The sequence below is a fragment of the Pithys albifrons genome, chromosome 7 (genome assembly GCF_047495875.1).
Source record: "Pithys albifrons albifrons isolate INPA30051 chromosome 7, PitAlb_v1, whole genome shotgun sequence".
Lineage (NCBI taxonomy): Eukaryota > Metazoa > Chordata > Aves > Passeriformes > Thamnophilidae > Pithys > Pithys albifrons.
The window spans coordinates 61,518,230-61,542,638 of record NC_092464.1 but is presented as its reverse complement, the minus strand read 5'-3'; the positions used below and the strand labels follow the sequence as shown (position 1 = coordinate 61,542,638).

General features: G+C 51.3%; 2 protein-coding genes across 2 annotated transcripts in view; one reads left to right on the top strand and one right to left on the bottom strand.

Annotated features, from left to right (window-relative positions):
* The window catches only part of LOC139673812 (zinc finger protein 91-like), a 311,195-nt gene that overhangs the window by 11,744 nt on the left and 275,042 nt on the right, over positions 1-24,409 (top strand). Inside the window, 1 exon segment of the mRNA XM_071559631.1 lies at positions 6,978-7,572. Coding sequence (XP_071415732.1) covers positions 6,978-7,572 — 595 coding nt within the window.
* LOC139674344 (olfactory receptor 10AG1-like) lies at positions 11,685-12,623 on the bottom strand. The gene has a single exon (XM_071560554.1). It carries the CDS (start codon positions 12,621-12,623, stop codon positions 11,685-11,687), a length of 939 nt encoding a protein of 312 aa, XP_071416655.1.

Below are 24,409 nucleotides of genomic sequence, written 5' to 3'. Positions count from 1 at the left end.
TGAAATGTGCCCTGTGGCATCCAGTTCATGAGTGGCAGGTGGTGTGGGAGGATTTGGGCAGGTTCCTGGGGCAGTTATCACCTCCCATCACCTGGGACTTCACACCTCAACAGATAATCAACCCTGGCCAACTGACCCGTCACCTGATGGAAGGTGCCCAGTGAAAACCAGCAGCCTCTGGGACCTGGGGCCTGGCTTGTACCTGTTGAGCCACAGTTCAGTACCCTCAGAGGACTGTCGGGGAGGCAGGGACCCAAACTGCATTGGAGGGCACTGGCTGAAACACAGACTCAAATCACAACTTCAGTAATTGCCCCAGAAGTGAAAAGAAAAAGATGGGTAAGGTGAGTGACAGGTCTGAATCATCGATTAGTAAGAGAGAAAGAAAAAGAAGAAGGAGAAACACAAGAAGAAGGAGAATTAGGAGAGGAGGGGGAAGATCAAGAAGCCAGTTCTACTGCAAAGATATGTCAAGGAGTGAGACAAATCTAAGAGGAAACCAAAGTTACCCAATCCCTGAGCTCTTTAGAACATCAGGACATGTGAAAAGATTCCAGCTGCCAGCCAGGTGAGTGGATCCCTTCCTGGCTGCTTTGATGCCATTATAAGAGGGCTCATAGTGAGCAATTGGAAGGTCATGTAATCCAAAAACTGGGATCCCTTGCTAGAGAAGGGAAAATTGAAAGAGGAGTTGGAAAAATGGAGAAATTTGCAGTCTCTGGAGATGGCTCTTCTCAAGCATGAGGGCAAGAGATCCATTTAAGGGATATCTTGTGAACTCTTCAGGGAAGTGGAACACTGCAGACAAAGGTTTCCAGTACTTGAGAGAATTAGCAGTGCTGGGAATCACCTGTAGTAATCTAAGAGGTGATAAGAGCCCTAAAGATGCAGAGGATGTTCCTTGCACAAAGGGCATGGGGAGGAGGGTGGTTCAAAGCACCCCTGCATCACATTCCAACAGCCTGGCAGCACTGTGTTCCCTCCAGGGGGATACACCACTTCTAGAGGTGGCATCCTCCTGGCTCTGAAATGTAGGAGAAACTCTGGGCACTTCCTCATCCCCATGGCCCAGCAGCTCAGCTCTCAGGGACAGCCCAGGAGATCAGTCCTCTCCTGCCCCAGCCAGAGGGAAAGGGGGCCCCAAGCACAGGCCAGGTGGTGATCTCCGGTTCTTTCTGCGTGACCAGAGGGAGACATGAGGAAGTGGGATGGTGAACCCACCTTTGAGCTGGGAGCCCATGGAGGTGAACTGAGAGGGAAGAGAGCTGTGGAGAAGGGGTCAGCCAAGAAGGATGTCCATGGAGTTGCTACAGGGACACAAGAAGACAATCAGAACTTTTCCAGGTATAAAAGGACTAAAATCAACTCTTTTGATCCTGGTGATGGGACTTCTGGTCTGACATCACAGAGGTCAGACAGTGAATACTCTGGCCAAGAACAGGAATAGAGGGTCCCTGCCTTTGGCCAGGAGGAGGAAAGGGATGACCAGGCACACTGCACTGTGTGGATTCGATGGCCTGGCACAGCAGATCCACAGAGGTGTAAAGCTTTAGTAGACACTGGTGCCCAGTGCACACTGATGGCATAAGGGCACAGGAGTGCAGAACCCTCTGGATCTCTGGAGTGGCAAAGGGGGATGCCAGGAGCTGTCTTTGTTAGAGACTGAGGTGAGTTTAGAGGGAAGAGTGGGAAAAGCCTCCCATGGAAAGTGGCCCAGACTGGCCTTGATTTCATCTCAAGGTGTCCCAGGACATCCATCACAGACCAGCCCCTCCCAATGACCATTCCCAGCACTGGTTTGTCACCCACCTCTGAGAGGTGGTTTCTTCCTTCCCAGAGGGACATCAAATGACTGGGCCAGAAGTGCAAGAGGTCCCAAGTCTTTGTCCCCTCGGGCACAGCATCGTCTGTGCCACCAAGGGCTGTGAGCAGACCTGCTGTGCTGAGGCTCTGGGACCTCGTGGCCTCCTGGCACAGCCCCAGGAAGGCTGGGCACTGTCACCCCTTGTCCTGCCCTCAGCATCACCCCCCATGCCAGTGCCCTCAGCAGAGCCCTGAGCAAGGTGTGAGGGACAGGATGTGCCTTCCCCGGGCTGGGGGTCAGGGCTGGGCCTTTCTGCTGCCTCCAGCCAAGCCAGGCTTTGCTCAGCACCTGAGCTGCTGCCCAGAGCCTTTGCCTCCCTGCAGTCGTGGCCTCCAAGGGTCTGCTGGGATGAGTCCCTGGGGAGGCTTTGTCAGGATTGGCCCCTGGGGGGGGCTCCTTAAAGTTTCAAGGGAATGCAAGTTTTTCCAAGTACTTTGAGGTTTGCTTTTGACTTGGAGTCTGTGAGAGGTTTGTTCAATTAAGGCCTCTAATTATCAGCTGTTACAAGTCCCTTGTGAGTCTTAGTAACAAACCTCAGTGGGGCTCATTAATGCTTCAAGGTACTCAAAGCTTATTGAGGTGCTTCTTTTTGACACCCATTCTGTGAGAGGTTTGTGAAATCATGGCCTGCAATGATCTGCTTTAATTAGTCCCTTGAGAGGCTTTGTCAGTAACAGCCCAATGTGAGGCTTGTTAATGCTTCAAAGGACTCAACATTTATTAAGGTACTTTCCCTTTCCTTTTGAAACTGAGTCTATGAGAGGTTTGTTCAATCAAGGCTTCCAATTATCTCCTCCTACCAGTCAGTGAAGAGCCTGTATTGGGAATGGCCCTCAGTGGGACCCATTAGTGCTTTGAGATACTTTGTGATTTTCTTCTGACTTTGACATATGGAAAGGTTTGTGCAATCTCCTCTCAGGACCTGAGGTTCAAGGGCTCAGCACCAAATGCACCACGGGGCTTGTTAAGATAAACAAGTCCTAACAGATCATGGCTCTTTCTGAGTTTGTCCTCTAATCAAGGAGAGTTAATTAAGTAATTTCCCTAATACAGTTTTGAAGAAAGATTTCAAAGAGCTTCTAATAAATGTGCATTTCTATTTTAAATGATATGGATAGTTATTTTTCTTTTTAGAGAAGAGGTGATTGCAGCATTCTCTGATTGATGTTGACCAAGGTTCCCTCCTGAAAAGGTTTGGACTAATTGGAGAGCAATCCCTTGAGGTCTGACAGTGGGGACAACCTTGCTCCACACCTCCCCAGCCCCATCATGTCCCTCATCAGTCAACTGGGACCTGCTTTGCTCTGAGAACTGGCTGAACACAGGCAAGAGGGATTTTTCCTCTATTTTTGCAGCAATCTGAAACTCATAAGTTTCATCATTGAAAACAAACACACTCCTCGGACTTTCACCTCAAATCCCCCCAGTTTTACCCCAAATCCCCAGGATTCCACTCAAAATCCCATAATTACCCTCAAAATCCCTTTAATTCCACCGAAAGATACCCTGATTTTCACCTCATACCACAATGGTTCTACTCCAAGTTGCTTTAATTCCAACTCATATCTCTATAAACCCATCAAAGTCCTGCTGATTTTGCCCCAGATCTCCCGTGTCTTCCACCCAAAATTCTATTAATTCCACATAAAACTCCTCTCATTTACCCCCAAATCCACTTAATTTTCCTGAAGATCTCCATTAGTTTTGCCCAGAGTTCCCTTAATTTCATCTATAACCTCCCCAATCCCATATATTTCACCAAAAATTACTTTAATTTCACCTAAAATTTCTCAATTCTCTTTATCTACACCTCAAATCTTCTTAACTACATGCAAAAATTCCTTATTTCTACCCAACATATCCCTAATTCCACCCCAAATCTCTGACCTTCACTCAAAAATACCTTGATCCCTTTTACAATCCCAAGTAATTCATCCCAAATCCTGAAGGTTCCACAGAAATCCCCTTAATTTCACATAAGGATTATTTAATTCCATCCCAAATCCCTTTAATTCCACCCAACCTCTCCTAATTTCACCTCAAATCCACTGAATTCCACTCTAAATTCCCTCAAATCCACACAAAATCCCTCCCCCAACTCACCAGCCCCCCAAGTGCCCCCAAATCCCTCCTGACCCCCAAGTGTCCCTTTGGAGCCCCAAATCCCGGGGAAGGGCCCATGGGAAGGGGGGGCTGGGGGGCTTTGGGGAGGTTGAGGTGGATTTGGGGGCCTGGAAGGAACTTGGGGGGTACTTGGGGGTCCCATTGGGGTCTGAGGGGCATTTATGGGGCACTGGGAAAGAACTTGGGTGTCTCTGAGGACCCTTGGGGGGGTCACTCGAGTGTCCAGGGACGGAATCTGGGGGTGCAAAGAGGATTTTAGGGGTCACTTTTAAGTCCTGAAGAACTTGAGGGTCACGTGGGGGTCCAGGGAGGTGATTTGGGGGTCCTGAGTGGGTATTGAGGGAGCACTTGGGGGTCCTGGGGCCCTTCTGGGGCAGTTTGGGGTCCGGGGGGCACTTGGGGGGCTGCAATGGGGGTGGGACCGACCCGATTGGGCGCGGGGGGGGGCGGGAGTTGTAGTCCCGCCTGTGATTGGCCAGAACGGGCCGCGGTGCATGACGGGAGATGTAGTACGGGACAGGCTTAAAATGGCGCGGACTCCATGGCCCGTCACCGCCCCCTGCAGTCCTGAACGCTGATTGGCTGCAGGTGATGACGGGCAGTCGCAGCGCCCAATCAGAGGCGGTGGAGACGGAGGGCGGGACTCGACGGCGCTGCCGGGAGAGTTGAGCAATGGCGGCGAGTTTGGGGTAATTTCGGAAAGTTTCGGAGCATTTCGGGGGCATTCGGGGACTCAGGGCGGGTTTTGGGGGTCCCTCAGGACCCACCCATCCCCCACAGACCCCCCGGGACCCCCCCGGGGCCGTGTTGGCCGTGACGGTGAAGGAGCCGGGTAAGCCCCTCCCCCCACCCCGGGATGCGCCTCAGAACGCCCCAAATCCCCCCCGAAAATACCCCTGAGACCCCCCCTAACCCACCGCCTGGGACCCCCCAAACTGCCCTGGAGCCTCAGGATGCCCCAAATCCCGTCCTGAACTCTGCGGAGCCCCTGAAACACCCCGGGCCGCCCAAAACACCCCAGAGATCTCCTAAACCCCTCCCAGACCCCCCAAACCTCTCCCAGACCGTCTAAACTGCCCAGGACCCCTAAAATGCCCCCATACTCACCTAAATTCAGCTCCCAGACACCCGAAACAATCGCAGGACTCGCCAAACCCCCTTCTAGGGCACCCAGACCTGCCCAAATTCTCTCAACCTCCTCCCAGACCCCCACCCAGACCCTCCTAAACCTCTTCAGGACCCCCCCTATTCTTTCTCCCAGTCCCTCCAAACCACACCAGGTCCCCCAAACCGCTTCAAGACCTACCCCACCTATCCCAGGATCCCCCCAAAGCTCCCTCCCAGACCTCCCACAACAACTCCAGGGCCCTCCAAACCCCTCCAAGGAATGCCGAGGGTCCCAGGGGCGGCTTCTGCCCTGAGTCTCTGCTCGGGGTGCTCAGAGACCCCCCTGGGACACTAAAACAGGGAGCCTGGAGAGGGGGGACCCCCAATACCTGTAGGACCCCCAGCAAGCCCGTTAGGGGAGACCCCTCAGAGCCCAAAGTGGAGAGATCAGAGAGCAGGAACTTCTGGGAGGCTTTTTTGGGGCTGAATCTTTTGTTGTGCAGGGGGGACACAGAGCTGGGGAAGGGGGTTTTCAGGGGGCCACAGATCCAAGGAAGGGGGGATGTAGCAGCTTGGAGAAGGGAAATGGGGAGTCCAGGGGAATCTGTGCCCTGGAAAGGGGGGTCCAGGGGTTGGGGAAAGGGGAATCATGGGGTAGGGAGATCCAGAGTGTCCAGGGAAAGGGATTAAAAGGGTCCCCCAGTGTTCCAAAAAGGGAAGGGGGAGTCTGTGGTCTGTGAAATTCAGGAGTGGGGGTTCCAGGGGTCCCTGAGTGAAAAAAATAACAAACAGGAGGTGTGGGACCTGGAAGAGGTGGAATGGCCAGGAAAGGGTATGCAGGGGAGTATGGGTGCAGGATAAGGGGGTGCAGGGGGATCCCAGTGCCTGGGAGTGGGCGATCAGGAGGGTGCCAAGGTGAAGGACAGGCAGGACTGGGGTGGGGAGAGGGAGTTGGTGGGTCCAGGGGGTCCCTGTGCCCCTAAAAGGGGAGTCCAGGGGATGGCAGGTTAAAGGAAAAGGGAGTGTAGGATGGGTGGGAAAGGGGGGTCAGGGTGTTCCTGGAGTCACAGAATTAAGGGGTGTGGGGACAGGAAACCTGAGAATGGCTGGGCAGGGGTTTCTGGAGCCCCGGCAGCCTGGAGAGGGAGGACCCTGAACAGACAGGAGACCCCCAGCAGCCAGGACAGGGGGGACCCCCACAACTCCAAAATGGAGAGACCAGAGAGGAGGAGCTCCTCTCATTGTTTTCTTGCCTGAATCTTGGAATTTTGGAGATTTTTTGGACTCAGGAAGCTCAGCGAGTTCTAGAGATGGTCTTTGGGAGGAGGAACCCCCAACCCAAGGCACTCACACCTTGTTTTTCCCCAGAAAACAGGATTTCTCCTTCCCAAAGCTTGTCAGGATGGAGGAAGAGGCTGCGAGGAAGAGGAAGATGCCCCGGGACCCCCAGGCAGGTGAGGAGGAAGTCAGTGCCCCTTTGCCCCTCTCTTGTGCTGCATCTTCCAGCCCAGCATGGCCCCGGCTGCAGGACAACCCCGCTGCCGACGCCGTCCTGCCGGGGCCGGGTTTGGGGCGATGTCCTTGGCCTTCCCTGTGGGCCGGAGGCAAATGCCCTGAGTGTCCTTGTTCCTTCCTGTCCCAGGCCCCGAGCTGAGCATGGAGAGCACGGAGGACAAATCCCCCTGGCAGAACCTGCTGGCAGAGGTCGATTTGAGTGGCTCCACAGCACAGGAAGTGACTGGGGAGGAAAATCCATGGGGATCCCATAGGAGGAGGAGCTCCAAAGTCAGGACAGGGTGCTCCAAAGAGGAGAAACCCTCCATCTCCTGGGAAGGCAGTCAGAGCTTGAGCCAAAGCTCTGACCCGGTGATGCAACAGCAGCTTCACACAAAGGAGAAGCGCTACAAGTGCTTGGAATGTGGGAAGAGCTTCAGCCAGAGCTACAGCCTGATCCGCCATCAGATGATCCACACCGGGGAACGTCCCTACGAGTGTTCCGAGTATGGGATGCTGTTTCAGACCAGCTCGCATCTCCTCACACATCAGCGCACGCACACCGGGGAGAGGCCCTTCCGCTGCACGGACTGCGGGAAGAGCTTCAGCCGCAACGACACCCTCATCAACCACCGGTGCAACCACACCGGGGAGAGACCATACAAGTGTAGGGAGTGTGGGAAGATATTTTTGAGCAGATCAGATCTCCTCAAACATCAGCAGACACACACAGAGGAGCGACCCTACAAGTGTGAGGAGTGTGGGAAGAGTTATCAGAGGAGCTCAACTCTCCTCAGGCATCAGCGCACACACACAGAGGAGAGGCCCTTCCGCTGCACCGACTGCGGGAAGAGCTTCAACCGAAACTTCACCCTCACCATCCACCGGCGTATCCACACCGGGGAGAGGCCTTATGAGTGTGGGGAGTGTGGGAAGAGCTTCAACTTTAGAAGTAACTTGACTCAACACCAACGGACCCACCGGTAAAGGAAGACCTACAAGTGCCCCAACTGCAGGAACATCTTCATCCGCTGCTCCAACTCCATCATCCATTGGACGACCCACCTTGGATGATCCACAGTGACCCATGTTGGTACAGACTTGGCGACACAAGTTGGGTAAAGAGTTGATGACCAACATTCTTGATGAGGCCTGTTTAGCAGAGACCTGGTGACCCACGTTCCAGGTGATCCATGCTGGGCAGTGTACTGCGTTTGTGTGGCCAGATTTTGTAGTGGGGGGGCTCCAGGGATGGGTGCTGTGAGCGGCTGTCAGAAGCTTCCCCCTTGTCCAGCACCTGTCCCCAGCCCCCTGCAGGTGAGGCTGACCCAGGTTCTTGTTAACCCAACCTTTGGAGTAGATTACATTTACTTTATCAATATATATGTATATGTAGGGTTTAGAACAGTTTTGTTTGCATGTAAAGTAGGTTTGGAGCAGTTTTGTTTCCTGTCTGTAGTGACATAAAAGCATAAAAATAACCCTTCCCTTCCCTGGCTCCAAGCCCAGCCTGTCCCCTCCAGGGGTGGGTGTGCCTCCCTCTGCCCCTGGGTGGTTCTTTTGCCCATGGGCAGCAAAGCACCCTCTGCTTTTGCAACTGGATAATGTTGGAGCCATGAACCATCAGCATTCCATCCCCTGAAAAGTGGAGACACTGGAGTCTGGTTCCACCACACGTGTTCCTGTGCAGATAGAAATACTAAATAAACATTTATCTTGCTGACAGCTGACCCCATGTCCAGCAGCACCTCTCCCATACTCTGCCTTTATAATGTTACTGAAATCCTTGGAAACCATTAGGGCAATAAACCCTCAACACCATCTTTTCAGTGTCGAAGAGTCAGACATTCCTTATTCTGGGTTTGACTGACAAAATTGCAGCTTCCACAGAGACACCGAGAGAAGACTTTTTCACCTATTTATACATTTTTCAGCAAACAAATAAATCAAATGTTCATTGGTTCTAAATTGCATAATTCCCTTTCATTAATTAGTAGTCTCTCCTCTGTTGGTTATCGATTTCTTGCTTTCTATATTATTTTTTAGTGTTTTCAGTATCTTTTTTCTTGGGTAGGGACTTTTCAAAATAAATACTGTGTCTTTTGTAGCCTCTTCTTCTATCATGTCCCTGTGGTCTGTATGTTCTGCATTCCAGATGTCCAACCTCAGCCACCCATCTCTCTCTTCCAGGATTTGTTCACTGAGGCAGATCAGAGTTTATTTATCAAAACTTGAAGTTCTGGTACTTTTCACAAGTTCTTCCCACAAAAATACCTTAAGACAACTTTGATAAATGCTGGCCAAGTGTGATTTAAGGATAACACTTTACTTATCACCAATATATATTGATTTTAAAGCCTGATGCTGGGACTGGGAGGAGCTGGGGCCATCTTGCTGGCACTGGTGGTGCTGGAAGCCCCCCTGGTTGAGAGTGAGGAGCTCTTGGTAAAGGGGGTGGGGAAAGGGGGGGTGGGACAGTGGAAACTGGGGGGAAAAGGGGGCAAGAACTGGGTGTGGGGCTGCAAAGGGAGTGGGAACCCCCAAAACCAGGAATGGGGGAAGGAGGTTGGGGATTGGGGGGACAATTGAAAAGGGGTGTTGGGACACCCAAATTTAGTGGGAGGGGGACAGCTGTAAACCACACTCTGAGGGAGGAGGGGTTTGAAGTCTTACAGGAAAAAGAGGGGAGAGGGAGGAAAAGGAAGGCTTTGGACCCCCAAACTGAGCAGAAATGGGCTTAGACCCCAAAACCAAGCAGGGGGGGACACCCCCAACCTGAGCTGTGTGGGGAATTTAGGATTGTTGGGACAATGGGAAAGGAGTGGTATAGTGGGGAAAGGAGAGGTGGGTAACTGGGCAGGGGCATCTTGGGGGTCCTGTAGCAGGATGGTCTGCCTGGAATGGGGGAAAATAACTACTACAAGGCCCAGTTTGCAAAGCCCCCAGTGGGAAATGAAGAAGGGGGTCACCCTGCTTTTGGGGTTGAACAAAGCTGAGAGTGGCCTGAGTCAACCAACACTCCCAAAGTGAAACATCCTGAGAGGAAGGGGAAGATGTGTCAGAGCTGGGAAATCCTTGGATAAAGGAACAAACAAGTTACACCCCTGAGAACTCCAAAGCTGCTGAGCTGGCACAGCCTGGACACACCTGACTGAAAGGCCAGCGCTTTCTACTATAAAAGCCCAGGCCTAAATTTTAGAGATTGGATCTTCTGACATATCCCTTCTTGGGGGGTGTGTGGAGGTTCCTGCCTGGAGCGGGGATGCCCCTCGGGGTCACTCCTCGAGGCTGAGCCAAAGAGCTTTGTCCAGGGTTGTTGGTCTTGGTGAGTGACATCACTCTCTGCTTAATGATTGGGTTTGCTTCAATCCAAGTGTTTCAATATTGCTTCCTAGTGCAGTGTATGATAATAGTTCCTACAGCTTCTGTGCTGTCTAGTGAATAAATCCGAGTCAGATCTTTTTGTCTGATCATTACCATAGTAAATCATATACATTTCTATAAGTTTATCTGGTGTTCCATCCTTGATTGGGCAGGACAAAGTTGTACAAAGGTTCAGTCTCACCTGTATAATCCTTTACACAGAAACCATTGACAAAGTCTGGGGCTAGGATTGGATCTAGCCACTTCCAGGCTCCTCTGGGAGAAGGACTTTAGAAACCCAGGGGGTGCTGAGAGGCACTAGGGGTCTCTGGTGGTGTTGGGGGTCCTTTCTGCATCATGTGACTGAACGGGGCCTTTTCTAAGAGACTATGCCTGCAGCTCCCACTGTGCCTGTGACAGGAATCCTGTGACTGTCTGTGACCGCTCTGTCCTTTGGCAGCCTGGAGACCCTTGGAATGTCCCTTGGAGGCCCTGTGAGTGCCTGAGACAGGTTGGTGCTGGAGCAGCCCAAAGTCCCCTGGGATGTCACCATGGAACTGCTGTGACAGCCTCTGACCACAGAGCTCTTTGTTACCCCCAGAAACCCCTGGGAGGTCACAAGGGAGCCCCTGGGACAGTGTGGGACCTCATGGCTCTTTGGCATCCTGGAGACCCCTGGATCCATCCCAGGATCCACATGGAGAGGATCCAGAGCCAGGTGTGCCACTGGAACTGTGTTGTATCCATTACTCTCTCTCTTCCCTGTGGAAATAAAGAGGGATCAGCAAATGTAGTGGGAGATCCCTGGGATGCTGCTGGGTGATCCATGTCCCTTCCTGACCCCCATCCTACGTGTTCCCAGTTTGGAGCTTCCAGACACCGAATCCGATGAGGATGATGATGATGATGGCAGAGATGAGGGATGAAATTTCATCCTGATTCTGGCTTTGGGAAGTCTGGGATGGTGAGGAGCGGGAGGGAAACCCCCATGAGACTTCTCCACATTCCAAAATTCCCAATTTCCAATTTCCACATTCCCAGCCCAGGGGTGCCCCAGACCATACGACATCACACTCGGTATGTCAAGTGGGAGGAAGTTTGGAGTGATGGTGTTTGTCTTTCCAAGTCACCCTTACACAGGATGGGGCCCTGCCCTCCTGGAGATGGCTGAACACCTGCCCAGCCATGGGAAGCAGGGAATGAATTCCTGGTTTTGCTCTGCATGTGTGCATGACTTTAACTCAACCCAGAAGTTTTGTTACTTTTACCCTTCTGACTCTCCCCCCATCCCACTGATGAGAAGGGAGTGAGCGACTGTGCAGTGCTCAGGTACTGGCTGACATTGCTCAACCTTGAATAATGGCAACTCCACAGGTGTCTGGGATGCTATTCCAGTGCTGAATTGTTCCCTTGATGGGTTTTTAAATTATTATTTTTTTATTCTTTATGATAAAGTAGTCCAGCTTTACAGATCTCAGTGCAAGACATCACAGCAGGGGAAGTTGCCCTTCATATCTTTTAGCATTTGAAGCTGATTCCATGCAGGGACACTGCCCATAGTCCATGAGGTCTAGGAAGTGATTGCTCAAATCCAAGGGGAGTCACCTCCTCATAGGTTGTCTCACCCTCTGGGGCTCACTGATGACTGGCCACAATTGCACTATTTCTACCTCACATGACATTGGTCAGACACAGCTTGACAGAGTTGTTGTGTTTGGGATCCACTGTGGGATCACTTTGTCCACAGGAGTTTCTTCAGGGCAATTCTCACTTCCTTATTCCTCAGGCTGTAGATGAGAGGGTTAAACATGGGAGTCACAATTGTGTAAAACAAGGCAAAGTATTTGTCAGGATCTCCGGAATCCCTGGAGTGTCCCTTTAAGTAGATGACTGTGGCTGAGCCATAGAAGAGTGTCAGCACCATGAGGTGTGAGGAGCAGGTGGAAAAGGCTTTGTGCCTGCCCAGAACTGAGGGGATTTTCAGAATTGCCCTGATAATTTGAATGTAAGACAGAACTATTAGGCAGAAGGGAAGAACTGCAAACCCCAGGATGATGCTGTGCAGCGCCACTTGGTTCCAGAATGTGTCTGCACAGGCCAGGTCCAGCAGTGGAGGGACGTCACAGAAGAAGTGACGAAGGTCGTGGGAGGCACAGAAGGGCAAAGTGAACAGCTGGTAGGTCTGCCCTACCTGTACTGGTGTGACAGCCCCCCAGGAGCCCAGCACCAGCCTGGTGCAGAGCCCCCTGCTCATGGCCAGGGGGTAGTGCAGGGGGTGGCAGATGGCCACGTAGCGGTCGTAGGCCATGGCAGCCAGGAGAAGGCACTCGGTGCTGCCCAACAGGACCAGGAAATACAGCTGGGCAGCACAGCCAAGGAAGGAGATCCTGCCATCTGCCCTCAGGACACTCACCAGCATTTTTGGCAGAGTGACTGAGGTGTAGCAGATCTCCAGGAAGGACAAGTTCCTCAGGAAGAAGTACATGGGGCTGTGCAGGCTGCAGTCCAGCACTGTGATGAGGGCAATCAGGCTGTTCCCTGCCAGCACCACCAGGTAGATGACCAGGAGCACAGTGAAGCACAGGCCCTGCAGGCTGGAGTGGTCACAAAATGCCAGAAGAACGAATCCAGATCCAACGGTGTGGTTCTCCAAGCCTCTCCTTTGGGACATTTTCCCTCTGCAGAGCAATCCAAGCAACAGCTCTCAGAGGGTGCTGGTGGCCCCTCTGCCACCACACGCACCTGAAGGCCAGAGAAAGACTCCAAACACCACACACAGGTGGCTGCAGGAGAGCTGGAAATCTAACAGGGCTGTTTGCTGCAGGGAGGATTGCAGAGGGAGGGAGGAACAGAATCCCTGAGCCTGCAGGACCCGGCGTTGTCACAGAGAGAAGAGAATTTTGCCTTGCTTTTTCAGAGGTGATTTTATTAAATAGGATGCCTGGGGATAAAAGAGAAAAGGAAGGAAATGGATAAATACCAGCCCCTTGCAAAACCATCTTGTTTACATTCCTTGTCCAGATCTTTAAGAGATGCATTTAATGTTAGAACATTGAGTAGAAACAGGGTGAAAAAGCAGGAAAGTGATGAAAATGGGGAAGACAAAGCAAGGCAAGGCTCGGAGAGGAGAGGCAATCCTAACACTGCAAGGCAAGGCATGACTCAGTTCTTAGACTTTAGGCAGAGAGATTAATCCCAGCTCTCCTCACATGTAAGAGCTCACCCCCTGGTGCTCTGTCAGACCACAAAGATCTGGGAGATTGTTGTAGATCTGAATCCTTCCCTTTTACCTGGGGAGGGGCATCTCTCTTCCAGTGAATCTGGTGACTCTGATGCATCCCCAGGGCATTTTAGCAAGACAGATAAGCAACAGTTTATGTCTAAATAAAAAGTTTTCATGGTGTTAAGACACAGGTTGGTGCAAGCAATGCCCCTTTTCAGCAATGCAGTTTTCAAGTAATTTAGGGAAGAAATGCTTCAAAGTGGGTGATTTCCCCACAATATCCAATTTTCCTGTGCAGGTCAGGCTTTTATAATTTCTGGATGAATCACAGATAGTTCAACATTCCTAACCTTCCTTCTCTGTCACTTGGATTCCTGACCCCTTACAAATCCAGCCAGAGATTCATTCCCTCCGATCCCAGCCCTGCAACACTTTGCAGACCCGTGCAAGCCCCCACAGAGGCAGAGCAATGTTCTTGCTGCCTGGGGAGCTGAGCCTTTCCTTTGCATTCCCCACCCTCCCAGAGCACAGAGACTCCCTGCAGGGCACACAGACAGGGTGTGAGCTACAAGGCAGCACCTCCATCACAGGTTTCTTCTAAAGAAGTGACAACTCAGCTGAGAGGTGTTTCAGAAACTCAGTTTGGCCTGGGGAGGGAATATCCTCTCCCAGGTGAGGACTGAGGATGCTGCTGCATCTCTCAGCCAGCAGTAACACCCTTGGAGAAGTCTTCTTAAACTCTGAGGTATTACTGATGAGAAGTAGGTCAGAGAACATGCAATAAAGTGTCCAGTTAGCACAGGGCATTTCTTCAAGAGAAAAACCTGAATTCACACAAACACATGGTCCTAATACTTTGCTTATTTTCCCATAGTACTTGTGCCATTTTCCTGTGAGTTTTATCTGTCTCATTGAGATGTGATGCAAAAATTACAATATAAAATCAGACTTCACATGAGAGTAAACTCACCACATGACTGTTTTCTAAACTACCAACTGAATGATACAAATATACAGAAAAAATAAATATTCTCATTGCAACCCAAGACATTGAGATACTCACATTTATTTTAATGTAATGCTTTAAGTCAAAGCAAACATTTCCATGCAGGTTATCCACATACCAGCAATCCCTGCTTGTTGCCAAATGTTCTCAAAGATATAGCCTACTATTTTTAACTCTCAGGTGTCTCAGTGCTGCCAAGATCATGGGTGGAGCCCAGGGCAGGCTGTCTTTGCTCCCAGCAATCTGCCAGAGCCCTTGTTTTGGGGTGCCAGTCTCACTGACAGCATTTCCTAAACCTGGAGGAAGTCTGAAAAGGAAGGAAGGAATCTTCATCCAAGTCAGGCTTTTCTCAGCATCTGAGCTGCCTGCACAGAGCCTTTACCTCCCTGCAATCGTGGCCTCCAGGGATCTGCTGGAAGGAGTCCCTGGGGAGGCTTTGTCAGGAATGGCCCCTGGGGGCAGGGGGGGCTCCTTAATGTTTCAAGGGCCTGCAGGTTTTTCAAACTGCTTTGGGCTTTGCTTTTAACTTTGTGTCTCTGAAAGGTTTGTGCAATTATGGCTTCCTGTGACCTGCTGTAGAGAATCCCTTGAGATTCTTTTGTCAATAACCACACTCAGTGGGGCTCATTAATGACTCGAGGTACTCAAGGTTTATTAAAGTATTCTTTTTGACACTAAGTCCATGAGAGATTTATGGAATTATAGCCTCCAATTATCAGCTTTAATTAGTCCCTTGAGAGGCTTTGTCAGTAAAGACACTCAGTGGAGCTCATTAGTTCTTCAAAGTGCTTCAGTTTTTTAGGGCTAGTTGGGCTTTCCTTTTGATAGTGAGTTTTTGAGAGGTTTGTGCAATCATGGCCTCCAATGATCTCCTCCAGTGAGTCACTGAGGAGCCTGTGCTGGCAATGAGGTTGCCTTTTCAGCTCCATAACTCCCTGCAGTGTCACAATGGCCTTTTGTTTCTATGGTATTTCATGTTGTCCTCAGGTTCCTTGTGCTCCGTAGGTATCTGAAGTGTGTCAGGGGCCCCTTGGATCCATGAGGTCTGTGGTGCTCCAGAATTCCTTTGGTTCCATGACACCCTGCAGTTTGACAATGACCATTTGACCCTGAAGTGTCACAATTACCCCTTGATTTGATGAGGTTCCGTAGTTTCTCAGGGTTCCTTTGATTCCATGAGACCCCACATGTCAGATGGGCCCCTTGGTTCCAGCAGGTTCTGTGGTGTTTCCATGGGGTTCCACACTGTCCTTGCTGGAACACACCTGGTTGGATGTTGCCCCACCTGCAGAGCTGCCTCCGGCTCTGGGGTCCCAGCACAGCAAGGACATGGAGCTGTTGGGGGAAGTCCAGATGAGGCACCAGGAAGATCAGAGAGATGGAGCAGCTCTGCCATGAGGGAAGGCTGAGAGAATTGGGATTGTTCAGCCTGAAGAAGAGAAGGCTCTGGAGTAACTTAATTGTGGCCTTCCAGGACCTAAAGGGAGCCAACAAGAAAGTTGGAAAGAGACTATTTACACGGGCCTGGAGTGACAGGACAAGAGGGAATGTCTTCACACTGATAGAGGAAAGGGTTAGATGAGATATTAGGAAGAAATTCTTTATGGTGAGTGTGGTGAGGCCCTGGCACAGGTTGCTCAGAGAAGTTCTGGCTGCACCATCCCTGGAAGTTGTTCAAGACCAGGTTGGATGGGGCTCTGAACAACTTGGTCTAGTGAAAGCTGTCCCTGTCCATGATGGAGGTTGGAATGAGCTGTTCTTTAAGGTTCCTCCCAACACAAACCATTCTGTGATTCTGTGACTGGTGGGGGATGTGGTGGTTGGGGCCATCTTGGGCACAGAGACACTGAATGGCAGCATTTTACATTTGGGTGAGGAAGGAGGGGGCAGCAGAACTGACACCTGGCACTGACGGTGGGCAGACTGTGGCCTGCCTGGGAGATTGCTTGATGGAATCCCTTGGGAGTCAGTCCTAAAGAACAGAGGAGTCCAGGAAGGCTGGACCTGCTTTAAGAAGGAAATATTAAGCTCCAGGAACAGGCTGTGTCCCCATGTACCCTAAAAGAAACGAGGGGGCTTTATTAAGCAGAGAACTTAGTTTGGAACTCAGGGGGAAAAATAGAGAGTATATTACCTGTGGAAGGAGGGACAGAAATCCTGGGGTACTACAGGGGTCTCGGGATCCAAATCGGGAAGCAGCTCCCGGGAAATAATCCAGACGCACACGAGGAGTGGTGGAAAATTGCCAAAAGCCTTTACTTTCGGTTTGGGACTAGGTATAAGGACAAGGATGAGGGAGTGGCTTGCAAAAGGGGTGTAAACTTGAAAGAGGTTTGACAATGCAAGAGTCAATAACTTAATACAACCAATAACAAGTCCCTTGGGGGTTGACTCCGGAACGGGGGTTCCAAACTGGTGGAGAAGGTGGAACCGCGTGGCGGTAGCGAGGTCATGGCGGGTGCAACCCGGCTCTGCCGGCCGGCCGTGCGTCTCTGTCTGGCCAGGACCCGCCGCAGCCCATTGTTGGGTCCCCAGAGCCAGCACCGGTCCAGCAGGGCCCGTGCCACACTGCACGGCCCGGCGCTGGGGGCCCTGGGGGGTCCGTAACCCACACAAACCCCACCGGGGCCAGAGCCATCCATGCCAGCTTTTACGCGGCTTTTATCTGCCGCGGCACTGTGTGGCGCTGCTATCGCTACACCTCAGCCGATCCCGGGGCCAGCGGCTCCCCCCGGGGTGCCACCACCACCAGCCGCCCCCAGCCGAACACGTGGGCAGGGGGAGCCCCCCCAGTGGGGGCAGTCCCGTACTCGGTGGGGACCGGGCAGGATCCCTTGATGTCACCATGGAAACACAGGGACGGAGCCTCCCCGGGAAGCTTGGAACTCAATGCAGACTAACAGAACCAGGTTAGAACAGTGTGAACTAAACCTAAACTTCTGCCTGTTTCTTCCTCGTCTTCCAGGGAAGGTATATCCACAGGCACACACACCAGTCTCACCAGTGTCTGGGCACAAAAAGGACACAAGACCTGGTGATTTGTGCTTCTAACTCCAGTGAAACTTGAACCGCCGTCTGTTCCCAGATCACAGAGTTCTTTTGTCCCAGAGATTTCTTGGGAATGGAGGGATTAAGAAAATTGGACAGGCAATTAGGTCAGTTGCAGGGCATGGCCAGGGCCGGTCACTGACCAGTCACCTGTTTGCACATGATCAGCTCCTTCCATCCCCTTTTCTCTCTGTTTACTCACACCTGTTCCTTCACAAATCACTTTGATCTTTCCCTAGACTTCCCATGACAAGTCTTGCACTGTCCCCAAATGCACATTCTGGCTGCCCATCCTGACTCTCAGTACCTGAGTGAGAAAACCCCCAACCTCAGCTGCAAGGCCATCACTGATCACTTGGGGAGCCTTTCATGCAGAGATGTTGGAAATCTCTATTGGTTTCTTTGAAACTTTTGAATTTTGAAAGGTTCCTCCAAAATCATAGAACCTCATAACCCTAAAATGCCAATTTTTCCATTTTCACAAAGTATTGGGGATTAGGTCACATTAAAATGCCAGCATGGTGCATGTAGGTATTTGCAGCCCTGTGGAGAAGGAACTGGGGACATAGGAATAAAAGAATAATAAAACTTTTTGGGCTGGAAGAGAGCTAAAACAACCAGTAGTCCAAGTCCACTTCCATTAGCCAGGGACACCTTCCACAAGTTCAGACTGCACAAAAATCCCACCCTTGGACAGCTTCACAGATGGGGTTTCCACTTTGTAAGCTGGCCCAGGTTCCTGCCACCCTCAGCACAAAATATTTCTTCCTTAAATCCAGTGCAAATCTCCACTCTGATGCCGAAGTGGTTTCTGATTCTTCACTTCTATAGATTTTAAGAACACAGTAACTGTAGCAAATGTAGTGTTCATATTTGTAACAGCTTAAGTTCATTGTTTATACATCCTAACCCCTACCACAGACTAGTAGCTCAAATTCTTTTAGCTCTTTAGGCTCTCTTCAAGATGCAAGAGGTGAAGACTATCAGAAAGGCCTGCAGAACAAGACCAAACATAAACCAACAACCTTGAGTCTAAGAACACTGGAAAAACTCCAAAGCCCGAGGAAGAAGCGAATGAAGACAGAGGGTCCCACTGACCCCAGCCCCAAAATCCTGGGAGATGGCACAGGGGTGGGATTGGGGCTGGACTGAGAGATGTGTAAACTGAGGATTGGGTGGGCAATATTATAAAAACCATGGAAATCAGTGTTCTGAGGAGAGGGTGCACGAAGATGTCATCATGTATTCCTAAAATGCCTAAGCCTGGACATTAAAGAATGTACCTTTTTTTCTTATCCCACATTGACTTGGCTCAGAGTCCTGCTTTGTGGGGGGCACTCACGGCATGACCTCATTGAGTTCCAGTTCCTGTGCCTCGTTCTGCCAATACAACCCTTGGCAAAAAGTGTCACTCTGTTTCTCCTGCACTAAGAGCACTACGTTTTCATGGCTAAACATCTTGGAGAGTGACCAGAGAGGGGTTTGGAGACCTGTGCTGGTTTGAAGGTGAACCAGCAAGGGAAAATGAACTCACCACGAGAGAGATTATAAGTCAGAGCTAAAATTTAATAATAATATTACAATAACAACACTGATACACAAGGGAAATTGCTTTCAACTCACAATACCCCATCAGTATAACCCAGTGTCCTGGGGCACAAATCCAAGGGGGGTTTGTTTGCCCTTGTGCTGAGACCCCTGTGGCTCCCCCAAGTCCAGAGCAAAAGGAAAAGAAAAACCTGTTGGTGCAGGCGAGGGCTGTGGTCTGGGCGAGAGCGGTGATCTCCTCCTGTCAAGGTCCTGCTGCTGCTCTGGATCCGACGAGAGGGTTCCCGAGGTCTTCTTACCCACCACTTATGTACCCTCAGGGAGCACTCAGTCCCTCCCCCTGGGCGGGGACTCACACAATGGGTGATTAACTCTGGGAGCCAGGGGTTGTTGAGCTGTTGATGGCCCATTAGCAGCTCCGCCCCCCTCAGGCTGGGTGTGAAGTGATAATGGCTCCCTGGGCAGCTGCTGCTAATGGCCCATTGTCCTTGGGGAATGAATAGAGGGGGTGGAATACACAGGTTTGATCACCACCACACAGGGTTAGCTGGTCCCTCCAGCTGAACTAGGACATTATCCACCCCTTATTCCACTCCATCTAGTCATTCCCAAATTAACCCCCTTTTTACCTATACATATATATACACATATATACAATGAAACATTACAAACTCTTCTCGCTCAAAATTAGGTCCCCTTGTGGTACACAACGTGTTTCTCCATCTTTTTGCATTACCCACCAAGTGCAACCAGGTCCTTGAGCAAAGACAATCCCTCGGATGGGTTTGCCTTTGTTTGAGGTGGGACTAACCCAAACAGTCTTTCCTAACATACCTCTCATATGGACCACAGGGACTTTATCTCCATCTACAGTATTCAAGAGTTCTGATTGGGCAGGGCCAGCTCGATTGATGGAGCCCCGGGTGTTGACCAACCAGGTGGCCTTTGCCAAATGCAGCTCCCAGTGTTTGAAAGTTCCCCCACCCAACGCCTTCAAGGTTGTTTTCAGCAGTCCATTACATCGCTCAACTTTCCCGGCAGCTGGAGCATGGTAGGGGATATGATACACCCACTCAATGCCGTGCTCTCTGGCCCAGGTGTCTATGAGGCTGTTCTTGAAGTGGGTGCCGTTGTCAGACTCTATTCTCTCTGGGGTGCCGTGTCTCCACAGGACTTGTTTCTCAAGGCCCAGGATGGTATTCCGGGCAGTGGCGTGAGATACGGGGTATGTCTCCAGCCATCCAGTGGTTGCCTCTACCATGGTCAGCACGTAGCGCTTGCCTTGGCGTGTTTGGGGAAGTGTGATGTAGTCAACTTGCCAGGCTTCCCCATACCTGTATTTCGACCACCGTCCACCATACCATAGAGGCTTCACCCGCTTGGCCTGCTTGATGGCAGCACATGTGTCACAGTCATGGATAACCTGTGAGACACTGTCCATGGTTAGATCCACCCCTCGGTCACGAGCCCATCTGTATGTTGCATCTCTGCCTTGATGACCAGAGGCATCATGGGCCCATCGGGCTAGAAACAATTCACCTTTATGCTGCCAATCCAGATCTACCTGAGAGACTTCAATCTTGGCAGCTCGATCCACCTGCTCGTTGTTACGATGCTCCTCATTAGCCCGGCTCTTGGGTACATGAGCATCTACGTGACGGACCTTCACACTCAGCTTCTCTACCCGGGCAGCGATGTCCTGCCACATCTCAGCCGCCCAGATGGGTTTCCCTTTGCGCTGCCAGCCGGCCTTTCTCCAGCGCTCCAGCCATCCCCACAGAGCATTGGCCACCATCCACGAGTCAGTGTAAAGGTAGAGTCTTGGCCACTTCTCTCGTTCGGCGATATCCAAAGCCAGCTGAACAGCTTTCAGCTCTGCAACCTGACTTGATCCACCTTGTCCTTCAGTCGCTTCTGCAACTCGACGTGTAGGACTCCATACAGCTGCTTTCCATTTCCGGCTTGTCCCTACAATGCGGCAAGAGCCATCTGTGAAGAGAGCATATCGCTTCTCCTCTTCTGGTAGCTGGTTATATGGTGGGGCCTCCTCAGCTCGTGTCACCTGCTCCTCTTCTTCTTCAGAGGACAATCCAAAACTCTCACCTTCCGGCCAGTTGGTGATGATTTCCAAAATCCCAGGGCGATTAGGATTCCCTATCCGGGTTCGCTGCGTGATCAGAGCAATCCACTTACTCCATGTGGCATCAGTGGCGTGATGGGTAGAAGGAGCTTTTCCTTTGAACATCCAGCCCAACACTGGTAGTCGGGGTGCCAGGATGAGCTGTGCCTCAGTGCCAATCACTTCTGAGGCGGCTCGAACTCCTTCATAAGCTGCCAGGATCTCTTTCTCAGTTGGGGTGTAGCTGGCCTCAGATCCTTTGTATCCCCGGCTCCAGAATCCCAGCGGTCGTCCTCGAGTCTCCCCAGGTACTTTCTGCCAGAGGCTCCAGGATGGGCCATTCTCCCCGGCTGCAGTGTAGAGCACATTCTTCACATCCTGTCCTGTCCTGACTGGCCCAAGGGCTACTGCATGGGTAATCTCCTGTTTAATCTGCTCAAAGGCTTGTTGTTGTTCAGGGCCCCACTGGAAATCATTTTTCTTCCGTGTCACAAGGTAGAGAGGGCTTACAATCTGACTGTACTCAGGGATATGCATCCTCCAAAAGCCCACGGCACCTAGGAAAGCCTGAGTTTCCTTCTTGCTGGTCGGTGGGGACATAGCTGCTATTTTGTTGATCACCTCTGTTGGAATCTGACGACGCCCGTCTTGCCACTTCACTCCTAGGAACTGAATTTCCTGAGCAGGTCCCTTGACCTTACTTCGTTTAATGGCAAAACCAGCTCTTAGGAGAATCTGGATTATCTTCTTTCCTTTCTCAAAAACCTCCCCTGCTGTGTTCCCCCATACAATGATGTCATCGATGTACTGTAGATGTTCTGGAGCCTCACCCTTTTCCAGTGCAGTCTGGATCAGTCCATGGCAAATGGTGGGACTGTGTTTCCACCCCTGGGGCAGTCGATTCCAGGTGTACTGCACCCCCTTCCAGGTGAAAGCAAACTGCGGCCTGCACTCTGCTGCCAACGGAATGGAGAAAAAGGCATTGGCAATGTCGATGGTGGCATACCACTTGGCTGCCTTGGACTCCAGCTCATACTGAAGCTCCAGCATGTCCGGCACAGCGGCACTCAGGGGGGGTGTGACCTCATTGAGACCACGGTAATCCACCGTCAGCCTCCACTCTCCACTGGACTTTCGTACTGGCCATATGGGGCTATTAAAGGGTGAGTGAGTCTTGCTGACCACCCCTTGGCTCTCCAGCTCACGAATCATCTTGTGTATGGGGGTCACAGAGTCTCGGTCAGTGCGGTATTGCCGACGGTGCACTGTGGCTGTGGCCAGCGGTACCAATTGTTCTTCAACTTTCAGCAGTCCTACAGCAGAAGGGTCCTCTGAGAGGCCAGGCAAGGTGCTCAGCTGTCTGATTTCCTCTGTCTCCACAGCAGCTATGCCAAAGGCCCAACGCAGTCCCTTTGGGTCTTTGAAATATCCATTCCTCAGGTAGTCTATGCCAAGGATACATGGGGCTTCTGGACCAGTCACAATGGGGTGTCTATGCCATTCCTTGCCAGTCAAGCTGACTTCAGCTTCCAGTACAGTCAGCTGTTGGGATCCCCCTGTTACCCCAGAAATAGAGATGGATTCTGCCCCGACGTATCCTGATGGCATCAACGTGCATTGTGCGCCAGTGTCCACTAAAGCTTTGTATTTCTGTGGGTCTGATGAGCCAGGCCACCGAATCCACACAGTCCAATAAACCCGATTGTCCCTCTCCTCTACCTGGCTAGAGGCAGGGCCCCCCTAGTTCTGGTCATGGTATTCACTGCGCTCTCCCTGTGAATATGACCGGGAGGTTCCTTCAAGAGGATCGGGCATAACATCATCATTCCTATACTGTCTGGAGCCTTGCCCACGAGAGACCGGAGCAGCCTTCAACCTTGAAGAATTCCCTGTGTTAGTTGCGCCTCTTTGCAATTCACGTACCCGAGCTGCTAAGGAAGAGGTGGGTTTCCCATCCCACTTCCTCATATCTTCTCCATGCTCATGGAGGTAAAACCACAGATTGCCGCGTGGAGTGTACCCTTTCTCCTTAGCTGGAAGACGCCTGCTTCTGATGGCGGAGACTCTTGTTTGTTCTGGAGAGATATGGAAGAGTCCTTCCTTAATCTTCTCTTCCAGTTCAGCCAGTTTTGTTTCCACAGCTGAGACATGGGCTCGTAATGGAGCAGTGACAGTGTCTTCATAAATCCTGAGTTTGCTGACCAGTGCGCCCACCTTGTCTTCTCCCTCTCTCCACTGCAATGTTGCAAGGTAGCGAGAATACATTTCTGGCCCAAGTCGTGCAAATTTTAACCACATCTGGGATGTGCACTGGACACCATCTGGACTTTTAGGGAATCTCTCATCCTCTGAAAAGATTATCTCCAGTACGGCTAATTCCCTTAAGCACCGGATACCTTGTTCCATCGTGTTCCACTGTCCTTGCTGTACGTGGAGGTCCTCCTTACAAAGATATCTCTCCCTCACGCTTGACAACAGTCGCCGCCAGAGGCTGAGAGTTTCCTGTCTCTTTCCAATGCCCTGATCAATGACAACATCTCGAGACAGGGATCCCAGCTGCCTCGCCTCACTCCCATCTAGAATTGTATCATTGGCTGCAGCATCCCAGATTCGAAGTAGCCAGGTCAAGATGGACTCATTTGCCTGTCGTGTGAACTCTCTCCGGAGCTCACGCAGCTCTCCCAGGGATAGGGACCGGGTGATTATTTCTGGCTCCATTTCTTCTGCTTGAGATGAAGGTCCTGACTCTTCCTCGTCATGCACTATACGAACTGATTTGGTCTTTGATTTTCTTTTCTGGACAGGGGCAACTGCTATCGGTTTCTGTTGTCCTTCTGGCTCCTCCATGGTTTGTGTGGACATGGCGCTGGTTGATGTATCTCTCTTCCTCTCTGGCTCAGTCATGGTCTGGGTGGACATGGCGCTAGTTGATGTATCTCTCTTCCTCTCTGGCTCAGTCATGGCCTGGGTGGACATGGCGCTAGTTGATGTATCTCTCTTCCTCTCTGGCTCAGTCATGGTCTGGGTGGACATGGTGCCTGTGGATTTGCTCCTTTTCTCCTCCTCCTGATGATGCTGTACCACACCAAGCAGTGTGCGGTAGGCAGTGGCCAGGGCCCAGCAGGTTGCTGTGAGCTGCACATCTCTGGGACTACCAGAGCATCTTCCTTTCACATAGCTTAGCATTTTGGCAGGGTCCTGCAGTTGTTCTGGGGTGAATTTCCAGATCATTTGAGGAGAGAAGGTCTCCAAATACTGGCCCATATCTTCCCACTTCCCGTGCCACTCAACATCATCCGCTCCCAGGGCAGGTCTCCAGCAAGTCTCCTTAGAGAGCCCAGTTCTGACCCTAAACATGGTGTATACAGTACAGAGGAGACAAAGCAACACTAACAGCAGGATTATGCTGTCCCTAACATCAAAAGGAAGCTCAATATTTTCAATGATTGTTGTAGCAGAGGTGAAAAGGTGGAAGTAACCATCTCCGCCTGTTTTCCCCACAGTCTGGGTGCT

Bases quoted from the DNA above. Each gene is read 5' to 3' on its own strand.
- LOC139674344 (XM_071560554.1), bottom strand. From the start codon at position 12,623: ATGTCCCAAAGGAGAGGCTTGGAGAACCACACCGTTGGATCTGGATTC.